At 28.0% G+C, this 16,908-nt stretch overlaps 1 protein-coding gene across 1 annotated transcript; it reads left to right on the top strand.

Annotated features, from left to right (window-relative positions):
• Nucleotides 1-3,913: 3,913 nt before the first annotated feature.
• Nucleotides 3,914-14,797, top strand: LOC132939550 (putative serine protease K12H4.7). The gene is made up of 10 exons (XM_061006783.1): nucleotides 3,914-4,108; nucleotides 4,195-4,376; nucleotides 4,850-5,088; nucleotides 5,376-5,511; nucleotides 5,601-5,778; nucleotides 7,922-8,054; nucleotides 8,222-8,354; nucleotides 10,505-10,674; nucleotides 10,756-10,852; nucleotides 14,788-14,797. The coding sequence occupies exons 1-10, from the start codon at nucleotides 3,914-3,916 to the stop codon at nucleotides 14,795-14,797; spliced, it is 1,473 nt and encodes a 490-aa protein (XP_060862766.1).
• Nucleotides 14,798-16,908: the final 2,111 nt, after the last annotated feature.

The following is a 16,908-nucleotide window of genomic DNA, read 5'->3' as shown; positions in this document are numbered from 1 at the left end:
TGAATTGACACTTTAACTATTAAATAATGTCTTTATTAGTATACCGTATAGGTAGCAGGTAGGTACTTTAGTTTTAAATATGTATTGGCGTAATTTAGCTATAATATTAGTCAATGTTTTAATTGTTTTTGATTAAGCATTCAAAGCTGTAAAAATTTCTACATAGGTACACATCAATTAATAACATGTTAGGTATTCATTTAACAGCCATTAGTTATCACATATCTGCACTTAACAAAATACAATTTGTCATAAAATTGTAGTAACTCAAAACTATAAATTTTTCACTTAATTTAGGTATGAAATATTTATGATTTCTGATGATATTACCAAAATGCCATCATGATAATAACCGAGTAATATGTACTATAAAATGTTACATTTAGTGTATTTCAACACAAAGTTAATTAAGTAAATGTTATACGACTAGTTTGTTTTTTACAACTAGGTAAGTATCTATTTAACCTTGATAAAATGTTTGATACATAGGTATAAAAACAAAATAGGGACCTATAATTAAATAGTTTAACTTCTATTTTTTTGAATTCATTACTATAGGCAGTGAAAAAGTTAACAAAGTAAACCTGTCAAATTTGTATATCAATATAAGTGAGTATATTTTGTTTGATTTGTTATTATATTTTGTCTTTTTATATAATTATTAGATATATATCATAGTACCTAGGACCTTTCATCTGAATTACCGAAACCATAACAAACCACCCGGGTTAACCCGAATGTGGGATAATATGCAATTTTGAAATGTTGTATATGTTTTCTGTGGTTAGATAAAATTTGTAATTTCGTAGTTCTTGTGTAATAATAAATGATTGGCAGTATAAATTTTACTAACAATTTGTATTAAAAATTTGGGTAGAACCCGATTGCGTACGATTTACCTTTTTGAGAACACGATTGCGTATATGTTTGCTGTATAACAATGGAAACCCGTAAAACGACACGATCGCGTATGCAACATTGCCAAATTTATAAATATACAAAAAGTTCACCATTTATACACAATATTGAAAATACATATATTTGCGATATAACAGTAAGTTCAAAAATATATAAGAAAAAATCTAAACATTATTTAAAATAAGTACAGTATATGAATTATTTATGAGAATCGTCATTTTTAATTTTCAATCCTTAGCTATACAAATTGAACACTTTTTAACTACGTACCATTTTATTTTTACCATATTCTTACTTGTATAACTACTTAGATACTTATGAGCAGGGCTAGGATTTGTATGCAATAAAAAACGGTAAAATATGCATTTTATTTACCAAACTATGCAAAAATATGCATTTAAATTTTTATAAGATAAACACAAAAATATAGTTACAAAAAAAATATTTTTTTGTTGAAATACATCAGTGATTAGCTGTTCGTCTGGTATTGTCCGAGTTGCGGTCGCAATAGACGAATTGCGGTCTTAATAATATTGAAGGTAAAATTAACGTCTTAATTGCGGTCAGTATCCGGTTATCGATTATCCGATGAGCTCTTATCCAATTTTGTGCATCGTTTGTGCAGAAATGTGCACCAGATCCCGACGTTTGTGCACAAAAACTCCCAGCGCTATCCAAAAAACAAAGTGAGGGGTATTAACACGAGGGTCCCCCTTTTTTGAAATTTTAAATATTTGTCATATTAATAAATGTTGTTTACGTACCTAATAGGTTTAATACGTTACCAGTTTTTCAAATTTTTCACAATTCTATAAAATTTGAAAATTAAATTTTATATTTTAGTTGCCACTTCAATTATAAGACTTTTACACTAATTTACTACCTAATACCTATTTAGGGGGGGAGTTGATAGGGTGTATTATATCGAAAAAAACGACTTTACAGGAATAACGCTCAAGCTTTGTAGAGTTGTCGGATTCTGATGACTTTTTTTTATCTGAAAGAAGAAGACTTCCTACAGCCCACACCAATCTTTGATTTTGTATTTTATTTCAAATAATTGTATTAAAAAATTTGTAAAAAAAAATGCTTTTTATCTTGTATTTTTTTAGACATATTATAAAGTTTGAGAATGAAATATTGAAAAACAGAGATCGATGCGGGCTGTAGAATATTTCTCTCTAGCAATTAAATAAAAAATTATGAAATTTGGTTGATTCTATAAGGTGGTATCATTATTCCCGCAGAATATATTTTTGAGGACAAAATGGCATCGGCATCGGGCGTCTTAATATAATATAATTGAGAAAAAAAAATAATTTAGAAATAAATTTTATAATTCACATTCACTACGGTGTTACATGCTACGATCACATATTTTTTCAAATTTTCGAAAATGAATGTCAAATTATTTTATCTTTTATCGCATACCTATTGTACCATAGGATTGTATTTATAAAAATAAAATTTATGTTTGACAAAAAACCAAGTATTATGAAATTTACTATAAAACATTTATTTTACGCATTCTTATAATCAAAATGTACAATAATATTCATTTTATTCAATATATGCAATAATATGCATTTCATCCAAAATATGCAAAAACATGCAAAATAAAAATACCACCATTTATCTCATCATGAGGTGATTCGTGGACATTACTGACAAAATCAATAATCAGAAGTCGCAAAAAAAACATGCTTTTGCATATAAATCCTAGCCCTGCTTTTGAGAAATCTTGTTTTAAGTTTTCAATCCTAGGCTATAAAAATTAAATTTTTTTTAAATTTTCAACTAAAAAATAATTTACATATTATGTTTGCGATAATTGATAACTGATAAGTTATGATTGGGATTAGGGTTTCTATGCCTTTGTATGTGTTTTTCCTTCAGTCTAAATTAATTGGTTGTCAGTTAGATATGTCCATAATTTTGCACATTTCAATTGAACAGAACCATTCTTTTCTCATATTTTTTTTTATCAAAATTACTGTAATATTTAGTTTTTATGACTTAAAAATAAATTAAATACCTATTAATTTTTGGGTCCTTCGCACAAATAATTAATTTACGTAGTCCGTTTAGTCGATTTTATTTTAATGCCTAATAATAGGCTTATAAACTATGCAGGGCCCTGGTTGTGCTACAGTGTTTAACTGCGTGAGTATATTAACTTATAGTAACTCAACTTATTATTTCTCGTTTAAATATATAATTTCATCCAAATTTGAACTTAAAATATCTATTAAAAAAGGGTGATTAAATATTTTTAGATTATTTGGTTAGAGCATGTTACATGTTTCTTTCAGTTACTTCTGAGTAACCTTGTTTTATATTTTCAATACTTAGCTATAATAATTGAGCATTTTTAAATATACATAAATTATAATATTATGCGGTATCTTATAAATAAAGAATAATAATTATTAGCTTTGCTGTAAATTATTTATTTATATGTTAATGTTAGTCATGCATATTGAATAAAAGTGTTGATTATTATTTATTTTTTTATCTGATTTGACTATCAAAATGGAAAATTTAATTATATGCATAGTAAAATTGTTTTTTTTTTTTGTGAAAACTAAATGTAATACCTCGAATATTTAGGTATAATATTTTTTAATTCTTGTATATATATAGTAAAAATTATATAGTAGGTATTAAAAAAAAAATATAGTAATGCGTGGTGTGGTGGGTTTAAGAGCCTGAACATAGGTATTTATTATTTTACAAGAGTTCAGAAATACATTACCTACATAATAAATCATTAAAACTATTGTTTCAAATTCCAAAATTAATTATAATACACATCATAAAAACGGGTAAAGCATATAAGAAATTAAGAAAACCCTTTATTTTTATTAATTGCTATTGATCCGTCTTTACGTTTAGGTGTGAATTGTGAATTATATTTATATAACAAGCTTACTACGCAGGTATAATTTTTTTTAAAAGTTTAACTTTTTTCAGATTAGGGATCTTTATTTCAAAAATGAATTTAATATTTTGCGTGCTCTGGTGTTGCCTTTGGTTTGGTGCTTTGGCTGATAAAGGTAGTTTTATGAAACTAGTTGGCGTAGGAAGACCAAATGCACTAGCAACATCTAGAAGTATAGCTATCGAAAACAAATGGTTTACACAGAATGTGGACCATTTTAATCCTACTGATACAAGAACGTGGAAGCAGGTATTAATTTATTTAATTTATGTGCTATAACGTAATGATTCAGTTATTATTAGTCAAGTATTAACAGAATGATTGGATTTTTTTAGAGGTATCACATGAATTTGGAATACTATAAACATGGTGGCCCAATATTTTTGAATATAGGAGGAGAAGAAGAAATTACACACGATTGGATGACTTCTGGTGCTTGGATTGAATACGCTAAAGAATGTAATGCCATGTGTTTTCAATTGGAGCATCGGTATTATGGAAGAAGCCATCCCACCGAGTGAGTGCTATACCTAACGAAAGCTAAAACAATAATATGAATCTAAGGGGTATTAATTTTTTCCCTGAAATGACTTCGTTAACAATAATATACCATGTATATACTCCATTTACTATATGCTATAATTAATTGGAAGACATTAATAATATTGTAATATAAAATATTGCCAGAGATATATAGAGTGTTCTTGCAGAATACAGAGTGTTTGAAAAATAAAAAATAATATTTAACAAAATATGTTATTATTATTTTCAAAAAATGTACATATATTGGTTATAATACTATGTATGTTGCTGCTTGCGGGTCTCCGATGTCGGCGCATTGTCTACCTGATGTATTTTTGGCGCGGAAACAAGGGCTATGCGCTGACAATACTAGCGGAGCTCAACGTGTTATTAATATTAAATAACAAAATCATTTTAATTCTTTTAAATCATTTAAAATGGTTTTTATATGATAATCGTATGTTTCAGTGATTTAAATACTAAAAATTTGAAGTACCTAACTGTTGAACAAGTATTAGCTGATTTGGAAACATTTATAAACACCATTTCAAATGATAATGAATATATTCTACTTAATGCTAAATGGGTAGTATTTGGAGGATCTTATTCAGGAAGTTTAGCTGCCTGGTTAAGAATGAAATATCCACATCTCGTACATGCAGCAGTTTCGTCAAGTAGTCCTTTAATGGCAAAAATAAATTATAAAGGTACTATAATATAACACATTATTTGACAATTAATTTTGACTTTCAAGACAACATTGTAAAATACATATAAGTATATAACATTGAAATTTAAATGACATATAGTTTTTAAGTACCTAGTAGCACAATACTTGGTATGAATTAGGTACCTATTAATTGATACTTAAGTTAAATTAAATATTTAGTACAATGTATATTAATTATATTGCAGTTTATTTTATCGGCAGTTACTTTCTTCGTCGCGATTGTCGTTGAAAAATAAATAATTTTGAGATCTTTTATTTCTATAGATTATTATATAGCTACCCAAAATACAATATCAAATTATAATCCAAAATGTGCGTCAAATATAATAGAAGCAACTTCAACGATTAGCGATTTGTTACAAACCAACAATGGAGCAAAATATGTTGATGAAAAATTCAAGTACCTAATTCACAATGCTTAATTAATATCATAATGGTTTATATAATAATAGTAAGTAATTAAAGCCTATTGTAATTATATAATTTCAGAACGTGCAGTGATATGAGTATAACAAATAAAAAAGATAAAACACTATTGTTTAATAACTTAGCTGTACCCGTTGCAGTAATTGTACAATACAATAATGATAACAAAAAGAACGATAAATCGTATTTATCGTTAGAAAAATTATGTGATATGATGTTAGACAAGTCGTTAGGAAGTCAAGTAAGTATTTTATTAATATGAGGAATTTAATAACTTATATAATAATATAGGTGTACATAATTATTATAATGAATAGTATTAATTAACTGTGAAACAGCTGTGGGTAAACCTTTGTTGATTTTGTGTTATTATTTATAACAGAATATCTTACTAGGTCCCTTCAGTGTTAATCTTCAGTGTTGGGCAGCAACGTAACGAAAGTAGGTAGGTAACTCATTACCATTTCGAACTGTTCGAGTATTGAGAATTAAAAAATAATAAAAAAAAAAAGCGGTTAATGGATATCGTTCTACTGTATAGTAGGTAACAAGTGGGTCAATGTATAATGGATTGTATTAAACTTAAATTCAATGATATAATATCATTGTATAAGAAAAACGATTCTGAGTGGAGACGGTTTTTCAGTCTGGATATTTTATACCGTTATTATTTGTTATAGCCTGTAAGTTTAATTAATATATTATAGATATTAGATACATTTTGAGAGGTCAAAATTTAAAATTCACAGTATTTTTCAAAACAATCGGGGAAAATCAAGAGACACTTTTTAACTATTTATATACTTGACCTGAACATTTGCAGGATTTTTTTATTAGCATGTGAATTTGACAGACTAAGTCGAAATCACGGATATTTGAATATTATTTTGTATAGTTAAATTAAAAAAGCGAGCAAGTGGGTACCGCTCTGCTGTACAGTAAGTGACGAACTGGTCGCTGTAATTGATGTGTTAAATTTTAATTCAATTAGGTACCTATGTATCATTGTAGAGGTACAAAAAAAAACGATTCTGAGTGGAGATGGTCTGTATCATGTATCTATATCATGTATATTTTATAATATGCTTTTTGATAGGTATTGCTATTAATTTATGTTACTTTGAGCTTTTCAGTTTTGAAATACTATATACTTACCTATTAAAAAATAGCATCTAGGAACTAATCTAACCTAATACGAGAACCATAACTTATAACCATAGGCGTGCTAAGGGATTTGGTATGAGGTGTGCTATGAAATAATGGGCCACTTTATGTTAAATGGGATATTATAGAAAGTTATAGATGTTAGTTTTTTAGTAGTAAAAGTATACACGCCTTGAAATTAATATCATCACAATATTACAATCGATCTTGAACATTGGACGGCAATGATGAGCTATATCACTATTAATGGTTGTTTTATACAACTGGTTATCCAAGTTAATTGTTCATACCTCATACACGTGGGTTATCATTTGTACTATTTACTTTGTATAGCTTAAGCATTAAGGAAAGCCCCAGAATGAATACAAGTTATATACAAATAACCACAGACCACGGGGTGCGCCACACCACATATTCTGGCACACGCTGTGCGAATGCATATGCGTGTAACGTGAAACTAACTTAGTTACTTCCTTTTTTGATTGAAAATTAATTTAAAATTTAAAATTTGTATTTGGGTATTTAGTAGAAGAACTTAAAGTAACTTCCACAACATTTTCAGTGTAACTTATTGTTAGGATTTGTATGACGGTACCTAATAATATAAGTAGGTAGGTAACTAATTAATTACCTACTATAATATGTCTAAATAGTATACTATATTATTGTTATAATGTAATAATTGTAAAGATAAGAATACGCTATGCATCTTAAACTCATGCATTTCACATTATGTCTAACAGCGGAAATGTAAAGTTACGTAATCTACACTGTCAAGTGTCGACGAAATAGTCTGATTTTAACTGATACAAATATAGTAACTACACGTTTTACCCAAGTAGGTAACGAAATATCAAAACCTTTAAATAATTTTTCTGTTGAAAATTTGATCAAAAAAATGTACTACGTAATACCTACAATATTAATATTTTAAGCATGACTTAAAATGTTGGGTAATTATAGTAGGTGGGTACATCGTACACGGCAGATCAAATTACTATTTTGCTAGAAATTCTTATTTTAAATAAGTATTTAAACTAAATAAATTATCAATCTGACAGTTTTATTGCTCTGAAGTCAAAGGTATTACCATTGAACCATTAAGTGGCTGATAAATTGTCTATAATATATGTGATCATGTAACTGAGTGATTTTTATCATTTGATAACTTAAAGAACTAATAAAATAATAATCAATAATAATGTGCATATTTTTCACAGCTTGAAAGATATGCAGCGGTACACAAACAATTAAGATCCGTTAATAATCAATTATGTACATCAAATACATATCAAGATGTAATTTCCGCTCTCAAGGAAACATCTTGGAACGCAAAAAATGTAAAATCGGGAAGTTAGTATTGTTTAGTACTTTATTAGGTACCTTTTTCATATAAAATGTAATTAATTGTTCTCAAGGTATTTTTTTCTTATCTAAAGAATGTATTATTTATTTATTCAAACAGCTATTTCATCTGCTTTTGTATGATGGTATATAATAATCAAACTATTTTATTTCAGGTCGACAATGGTTGTACCTAATCTGTACAGAGCTCGGTAATTTTATAACATCAAATAACCATAAACACTTATTTGGTAATACCATTCCATTAGACTATTTTACTGGCATGTGTAGCGATGTTTTTGGAAAATCGTAAGTTGATAAAAATATTTCTTAAAGATTATATTTTATTATTTATATGACGTATTATATATGAGTATATGACTATACTCTGTCTTAAAGTAGAATTCACTGGTTCTAGCTTCGCACTTTTTTCCCTTTCACCCATCACTAACTAATCGTTATATTATGGGAGATGCGTGTCGCCGTCGGAAACAAGTCGCCGCCCGGCGCATTATACTTTTAGACAGAGTATATTTTAGTGTTGAGTCCATTCCAAATATTAAAATAATTCATTACGAATGTGTAGTGCGTTTACTGCATAACCACATACCTATGACGTAAGTAGGTATGTTACGCATAATTCGTGTTAATTATAACGAAATAAGTAGCATATTTCAACGAATTCTCTGGATGGGGGGTGGTGGTGGTGGTGGTGGTAAGATGGCACTAGAGGGTGGATTCTTTGGGTGTTCTTAGATTTCTAATAAACACTCCCAGTTTCTCCGAGTAATTTTTTCCATAATTCGTATCATTTCAAAAGTTAATAACTGAACGCACGTTAGTGCGCCGGCCAATTTCTAGAAAAGCAATGGACCTTTACACGAAAGGCTTCAGCCGGTTTTTCTAACCATCATATTATCTATGCTTCCTCTTAAGTTGGACTTTTAAAATGTCAAACATATATTGAGCTTGAGTAATTTCGAAAATTGTAAAAAAAATTGAGCCCTTTATAGGTATTAAGTCTTTTCAACAAAGGATAACTTCAAAGTTCGAATTTTGTTACTATAACTGACTCACTGATTATCAAAATTATAAGGTACTTCCCGTAAAGGTAGAAATCTGAAATTTGTCATGAAGGTAAGTTTTATAGTGAAAATAGAGGGACAAATCAAAAATTGCAATTTGATCAAAGTTAATCGCACTTTAAGAAGATTAAAGGGTTTTTTTAACAATTTTTAAAACCTGCATATTGACAAGGTATTGTATAAATGATACATACATTTATGTACAAGGGAGCTGAAAGAAAATATTTTATCAGTTTTGATAATTAGACTAAAAATTGGCCCTTATTTATAGAAATTATGAGGTGTATTAATTTGATTTTTATAATAGAATAGATAACATTTATTTAAGCTCACGTCAGTAAGTAGATATGGATAATTTGGCACAGAGGTTGGTCTTATAGTGCAAAAGGAAAAACCTAAAAATTGCAATTTCTCAAAATTGATGCTGCTTTAGGGAGGGTAGTTATCATTGCCTGATGTGACATTGAATAGACACCGCGACGTTTAACAAAAACTGGTTTTTGTCTTCTGCATTTTAATATATTATAGTGAATTTATGATTAAACCCCCAAAACATTGCCCACTATGCAAAAGCCAGCAAAAAGGAATGATATTTGACAAAATCCTAACAGTAAAAAATGGCAAAGTCTGGGACACCCTCACAAAAAAGTCTTTAAATCAAAGTACTGATATACAAATCTCTTTTAATTGTATTGCTTATCACTTGGCCAGTTTTAATGAAAAATAACCAGAAGATTGAAAAAAAAATGTCAGTCGTTGACAACGCCAGAGAGACAAAATCATAAACTGACAATTCACTCTTACATTAAAGTTAACAATATAAAGTTTGTAAATTTGTGTTAGAAAATGTTCTATATTGTAAGTTTGGTAAACTGAGCCAACACCGTGCGTATTTGACGTCTCTTGAAAGGAGAAAATAGTGGTACACCGAGTCGCTGTTCGCGATTAATTATTTAAAGAAAATGTTCTGTATTGTAAATTTGATAAACTGAGCCAACACATGAGTATGTGACGTCTCTTGAAGGGAGAAAATAGTATTTCACCGAGTCAATGATCGTGATTAATTATGTAAAGTCTTAAAAGTAATTGTTATATAGGTACATATATAAATACTACTATAATATACCGGTGAATGTGACATATTACAATATCATATTAGACAAATTAATTCTCGTTGACCAAACTATTTGAATAATACTCAAGTGGTTTATAAGTTGTAGCTAGATAGGATATATGATACATCATACTATAGGTATGGCATGTATTGTATTAATTGTTTTAACCGTCGATAAGTATGATGATGCCGCATCGCTTCATTTTGAAATCTATAGAATCAACGTAAATAATTAAATGAACATTATTTTTTTCATTTAGGTTTAACGAAAAGGCATTATATACGGCAGTCAAAAAAACAAATATGATCCACCATGATTTAAAAAAGAAAACAAGCAGGATTATTTATTTACATGGCTCTATCGATGCGTGGAATACATTGGGTCTCATTCAACTACAGAGTAAAGACTCCGTTTCAATTATCATTAAAGGTAGCCAATCATTAAACTATTACACTCATTTTTAAAAAATAAAACGTCTGTTTATTGTGAAACAAAATTATGTATTTTTAGGAGGATCTCATTGTGCAGATGTATATCCTTCTCGTTCATCGGACCCTCCACAGTTACAGAAAGCTCGAAAAACTGTTGCATTTTATTTAAAAAAATGGTTGTTGGAAAAATAATGTTTTACACGGATAAAAGATAATTAAAATTATTATTATTTAAAGGAAATTCAATAGTAATTTAATTAAGTTTTAAATATTTATTCAAACATAATATTTTGTTGGTACCTATATTTAAATAATTAAAAACCAAATTAATATATTATTTTGCTCTAAATGATAATTAATATATACATATTACAATACACATACTCATATGTTAATATGTATTATATTATATTAGTAATACACTAATACATTAAAATATTAAAATATTTATACGTAAATGTACTTTTCTGGCACTGTGAATTCTATGCGTGAGTCAAAACACCAGCGAGCAAAGACGAGCTCAATCATCCTCATAATTTATGTGAACTGATATTGTACCAGAACCGGAAACGATTACACATTACTACAGGGTGTAATGAAATTATTATACTCGCCTGAATTGTATAAAATAATATTTAAGCTAACAATATCTATACTTTGCCAATTATTATATTTATTTTGTATTCGTATTTTAAACTATCATATATTCATATTCTTATGTATCAACCTATAGACACAATTAACACTAATAATAACTCTGACGTTGATGCAAAAATAATAATACTTATATACATAATATACATAAAAAACCAGTATTCATTTATTTACCTATTCTTTTTTATTTATCCTTAGAAATTCTTACATAAAAGGTGTTATGCTATAGGTAGTGACTATAGCCTAGGGGAGAGCGGGGCAAGTTGACTAGCTTAAGGTTTGAATAATTATCATGCTTCAACCAATGGTTAGAGTATCTAGAATTTTTTTTTACAGATAATGCATAGTATACTAATAGTTAGTATCTACTTAAGCATCAACTATGAAACTAGGAACCTGCGAGTGCAGACTGCAGTTTTCTCAGCTTTTTATTAGTTAGCACAATGAGCAACTTTTAAAGCTAAGATTATTTATTTTATAAAAACTCGTCGAAATCATTTGTAAATTATTTTATTGATAGAAATTTATAAAATGTTCAACTCGATTAGAAATTCAATAAAAAATTAGTCATAAATTATTCTCAGAGAAACCTAAAAATATTGAAAATACGTAGGTACGCACGAATTTAGATGAGCGGAGCAATGAATGTATTGATTGGTTTGTTTCTATAGTTCGGCGACACCCGGTTTTGTAATCAAAATATTAGTTTTTAAAAGGTCCAGTTAGGTTCCATTTAGGAATACATAAATATATACAGACAAACATTAATTTATATTATTTTCGGGCACTCAATTAATTTTTCTAAGACAAACTAAAACATTAAAATCTTCTCAATGACTCGTCCGATCTATAAGTAAAAACTGTATTAAAATCTGTTGAGTACTTTTCGAGATATGCTAGTACATACAAAAAAAGGGCTTCTATTATTTGATATACTAGCTGAATTAGCCGGTGTTCCCCGGAAAAAATTCTGATTGTTCAACCACTTTTGGGTGTGGAAGCAATGTCTTTTTAAGTGTAAAATATGTTATTATATTTTAATATAAAGCCATCTCGACCGGCATTGTCCATGAGATTCACAGCAGTATATTATCACTTATCAGGTGTGCGGTAGAACGAGGACCCCGTGCTGTTTGTACGTAGGTAAGTGTATTATTTAACTCTAAAGTATCAAAGTAATACCAAGTTTGTCGGTTTTACTTAATTCGATCTACGGTGGATTAATATAATCAATTAATACAAAATGATAACCCAACCTAACAGTAATAAAATCAGATGCTTAAAAAACCAAACATTCGTATGTATCGATAAAGAAGAAAAATAAAAAAGGTGGGTCACTGTAATGGATGGTGTTAAATTTGAATTCAATGATAAAATATCATTGTATAAGAAAAACGATTGTGAGCGAAAACGGTCAGTCAGCCTTTGATATTATCAAGTATATTTTATGATATTATTGTAAATAAAGTAATTTATATATAACCTATTTACGTGGAGCCTTGTTTTCAATTTTCAATCCTTAGCTATAAAAGTTGAACATTTTATAAATTTTTAACAAAAAATAAATTTTAAATTATAAATTTGATAAATTTGAACTTTAAATGCTTATAAAAAAAAATTGTCCTATGTATTTTTAATATTTGAACGATGTGCTATTTGAACGATATATCAGGAGCCTTATATTAAATTTTCACGCTTTACTACCCAACAAATAAAATTTTATTGATATTTATAGAAAAAAAAACTAAAAAAATTGAAAACTGACAATGTCCGTAAATAGCTCAAAAAGAGTCAAATTATTTTCAAAATTTTATCGTATATAGAAAATGCTAATACAAACATTCATTGAAATTTTCAAGTATCTATAGTCATACGTTTTTTAATTACAACAAAATAACAAAATTGTTACATGAGAAATCGAGTGAATATCAAATGTTGTAAAAATCTGAATTTCAAACGCTCATAAAAATTTAATTTGACTTTCTTGTAGACATTTTTTTTTTGATAAAGGTAGACAAACTTATGGATAATCTGGTATTACATTTTCAAATCTTAGATTTAAAAAGAAAAATTTTTATGAATTCTCAACTCGAAATAATTTACTAATTTTCGTGATTTTTCCGTATTTTGTCAATATTTGAACTTTAAATGCTTATAAATAAAAACTGTGACTAAGGATTTTTAATTTTTTTCATCTGCCTTTGAAACAATAACCTAGGAGCCTTCTATTAAATTTTCAAGCTTTTTTACACAACAAATAAAATTTAATTGATATTTATAGAAAAAAAATGGAAACTGAAAATGTCCGTAAACAGCTCAAAATAAGTCAAAATGTTATGGTATATAGAAAATGCTAATATAAACATTCAGTCAACAATTCATGTACCTACGGTAATTTGTTTTAATGTTGCACCAAAAACCAAAATCGATTTTCTCGAAAACAGATTTTGCGTAAAAATTCCTGTTTTTCCTTAATTTTTCTTTTGTTTTTCACGTCGCGTTTGAAAACTACTTTTGACCCCCCCCCCCCCCAAAGTACCAACTAGATTCACTTTCCTATCAGAAAAGTTACTGTTGAAGAAAATCCAAGCACTTTTACTGTCCTAAAAGGTGATGAAAGACCCAAAAAAACACACACATCATTGTAAAATCAATACATTCATCGCTTCGCTCAGAATCTAAAAGGAAAAATAAGAAAAAAAAAAGGTGGGTAAGTGGATATTGCTCTGCTGTACAGTAGGTAGATAGTAGAATAGATCAAGTAAATCAATTTAAATATTTGGGAAACATACTAAGCAATGACAGAAGATCAGAAAAGGAAATAAAAAGTAGAGTAGGGCAAGCAAAAAAGGCATTTCTAGTTAAGTATAAATTACTAACATCAAGAAATGTAGATCTAAGAGTTAGAAAATGTTTAATTAACAAGCTCCATGTCCCCGGCCCCTCCACTTTGGAATTTCAAAACAAAATTAACTCCATTCGTTTGTGCAGTTTGTACTTTAAATCCCGTCGTTTGTGCTCAACTCCTGCCATAGTTATTCAATTTACAAAGTCGGGGGGCTGGGGACATGCTTAACCCCCACTTTTTTTATAAATTACAATTTATAATTTTGAAAATATTATCTAGATATTAAAATAAAAAGGTTTTATTCAATAAGTACTATAATTTTTTTTAATGCATATTTAGTGATTCTCTAGGGCGTAAGTGCGTGCATATTTTAAGGGCACGAAGTCCCTAACCCTAGACATAACATTCCGTGATTTCCTATTTCCGACAGTTTGAATTTCAGGACTTCATTGACATCCCAGGAATTTTAGGTACATTCGAAGTTTTTAATTTCGTCTAATTTATTCTGTCTTATTTTCTCTCTCAACCAACTTATCGTCCCGTTAACTTATATTTCAATTCATTTTATATTGTAGTTATTCTATACACTGTATTCTGGTTATTTTATAGTCCAGAATAAGAATTCTAATTACTGTCCAATTGGTCTCTGGCCGGAATTTTTTTTTTACATGTCCATTTTTTAAAACGATTTGAACCATATATTATATATGTATATATGTATATTATATATATTATATATTATTACATATTATAGGCACCTTTATTAATTTTAAGTACATTTTACAGCTATAAGTTGCCAACATTTTAATGATTTTAGATGTGGCACTAAAAGTTTTAATGTACAGTACCTATAGACATAAAATAATAACATTATTATTCCCTTATCAGATATTAGTTATCTGCTACTAAATAAAATTACGATTTGTCATAAAAGTATACTTAGCTAGGAACTACACTTTTTTTCACTTTATTTGAAAAATATTAAAGATATCTAATGAGATCGTCTGATCGTCATATGCTAAAATGATAAAAAAAAATGTGTAAAAGAAGTAAAATTACATCAAGGTTGAAAATTTATTCCTAATTAAAAACATTTTACGAGTTGTAAACTAATTTAATTTACTGTGTGGAAATACACTATAATGTACCATTTAATTGTGCTATTAATATTATATTAATAAATAATAATATTTATTCCTATCCTGAGATCACTTCTTCACCACCGCACCATCTATGCTTCCTCTGACCCACTCGTCTTCGTACACTTGTGCACCCCCGAGTTTAAAATATGCACCCTCAAAATATAAAAGTCTTAATCTATTATATTTTGATTATTTTGAAATAAAAATTATCAATAAATACAAAAATGTTGTACCATTATACTGTATATTGAGGAGTATACTAAGTGGGTACTTCATTATTATGTTCCAACATTCTCAGCTATAACAGTATAACATAATATTTTGAAATAAACTTTAGCTTAGGACTCGTCTTAGGTATTTAATATTGTATAGACAGGTATCAGATACGTCGTTATTACTTATTTGTGTAACAATGATCATACCTAATAATTATTTCTTATATATCAACAAAATAACTTTGAAAACAGGATAACGAGATTTCTCTCTATCTTTGGCAGTATAAAATGAATGTGAGCGCATTTATATCGTTTCCTTGCGTAAAATAGGAGATAATATATTTAAGTTAAATTGTGTTGTTCAAAAAACTGTAGTGGCGTTTTTTTATGAAAATTAAATATAGGTACCTATCAATGTTTATTCAATTATTGATAATATTAAACAAATAATAAAACCTATAGAACCTAGATAAATTAGTAAAAAAAAAAAACACACGAAATTGACAATCTAGGTTTTCCAGCTTTAAGCTGTTCTACTTCTAGTTGAAATCAGTCAGAGTTAAAAAATCCATAATAAAAACTGAAATAACTGAATAAAAATAATTGTAATGGCATTATTGATTAGGGCAATTAAGAGAGGAGGGATGGACTAAGTTATCCTGAAGTCTGAATCAGCAGTATTTTAAATATAAATATAATTTACTGGAGATAAAAATCTTATAAAATAGTTGTGATCATTTTACTTCTTATTTGTTGCTGTTTCATTCATATATATATAATACATACATATACATTTGAAATTATTGTGAATAAGTATACTGTATACAGAAAAGACTTGCTAGATGAAATAACTTTTGTTCCAATCAATATTTTTAATTTTTTTTATATATAGTTGTAGTCTTTTGCGCTAGTTATACGTATAATAAAAAAAAATTTATTTTTTTACTTTGAAAATTAAAAATTTTAAATTTAATTTAAATTTTTGGAAAAATTCAAAATAACTAATTTGTAAATCTCATTATAAGAACAATTTGAATGGTAAAAACATTTATCTAAGTCAAGTAGTTTATTTTTTAGAACATTTTAAAATATAAACATTTAGAAAATTAATTTAGAACGTACCTAATCACTTTTTTCAAAATATTTTTTGTCACAAATTTTGTAATACGTTTAAGTGGCGTAATTTTTTTTTTTTGTTGGATTTTCCTGTCACACCCTGTATAATATGCAGTGTGGGTCTGGGAATTCTTTACAATTTGTGCACCCCTAAAAATATAGGTCTAGTTGCACCTATGACTTCGCCACTTACCCAAACAGTCATCTAATACATTTATGATTCCCGTATGCTTGCGTGGATATAAATATTAGAGATG

The sequence above is a fragment of the Metopolophium dirhodum genome, chromosome 1, assembly GCF_019925205.1.
Source record: "Metopolophium dirhodum isolate CAU chromosome 1, ASM1992520v1, whole genome shotgun sequence".
Taxonomy (NCBI): domain Eukaryota; kingdom Metazoa; phylum Arthropoda; class Insecta; order Hemiptera; family Aphididae; genus Metopolophium; species Metopolophium dirhodum.
Note: the sequence above shows the minus strand (reverse complement) of the source record. Positions and strands in the feature narration are given on the sequence as shown.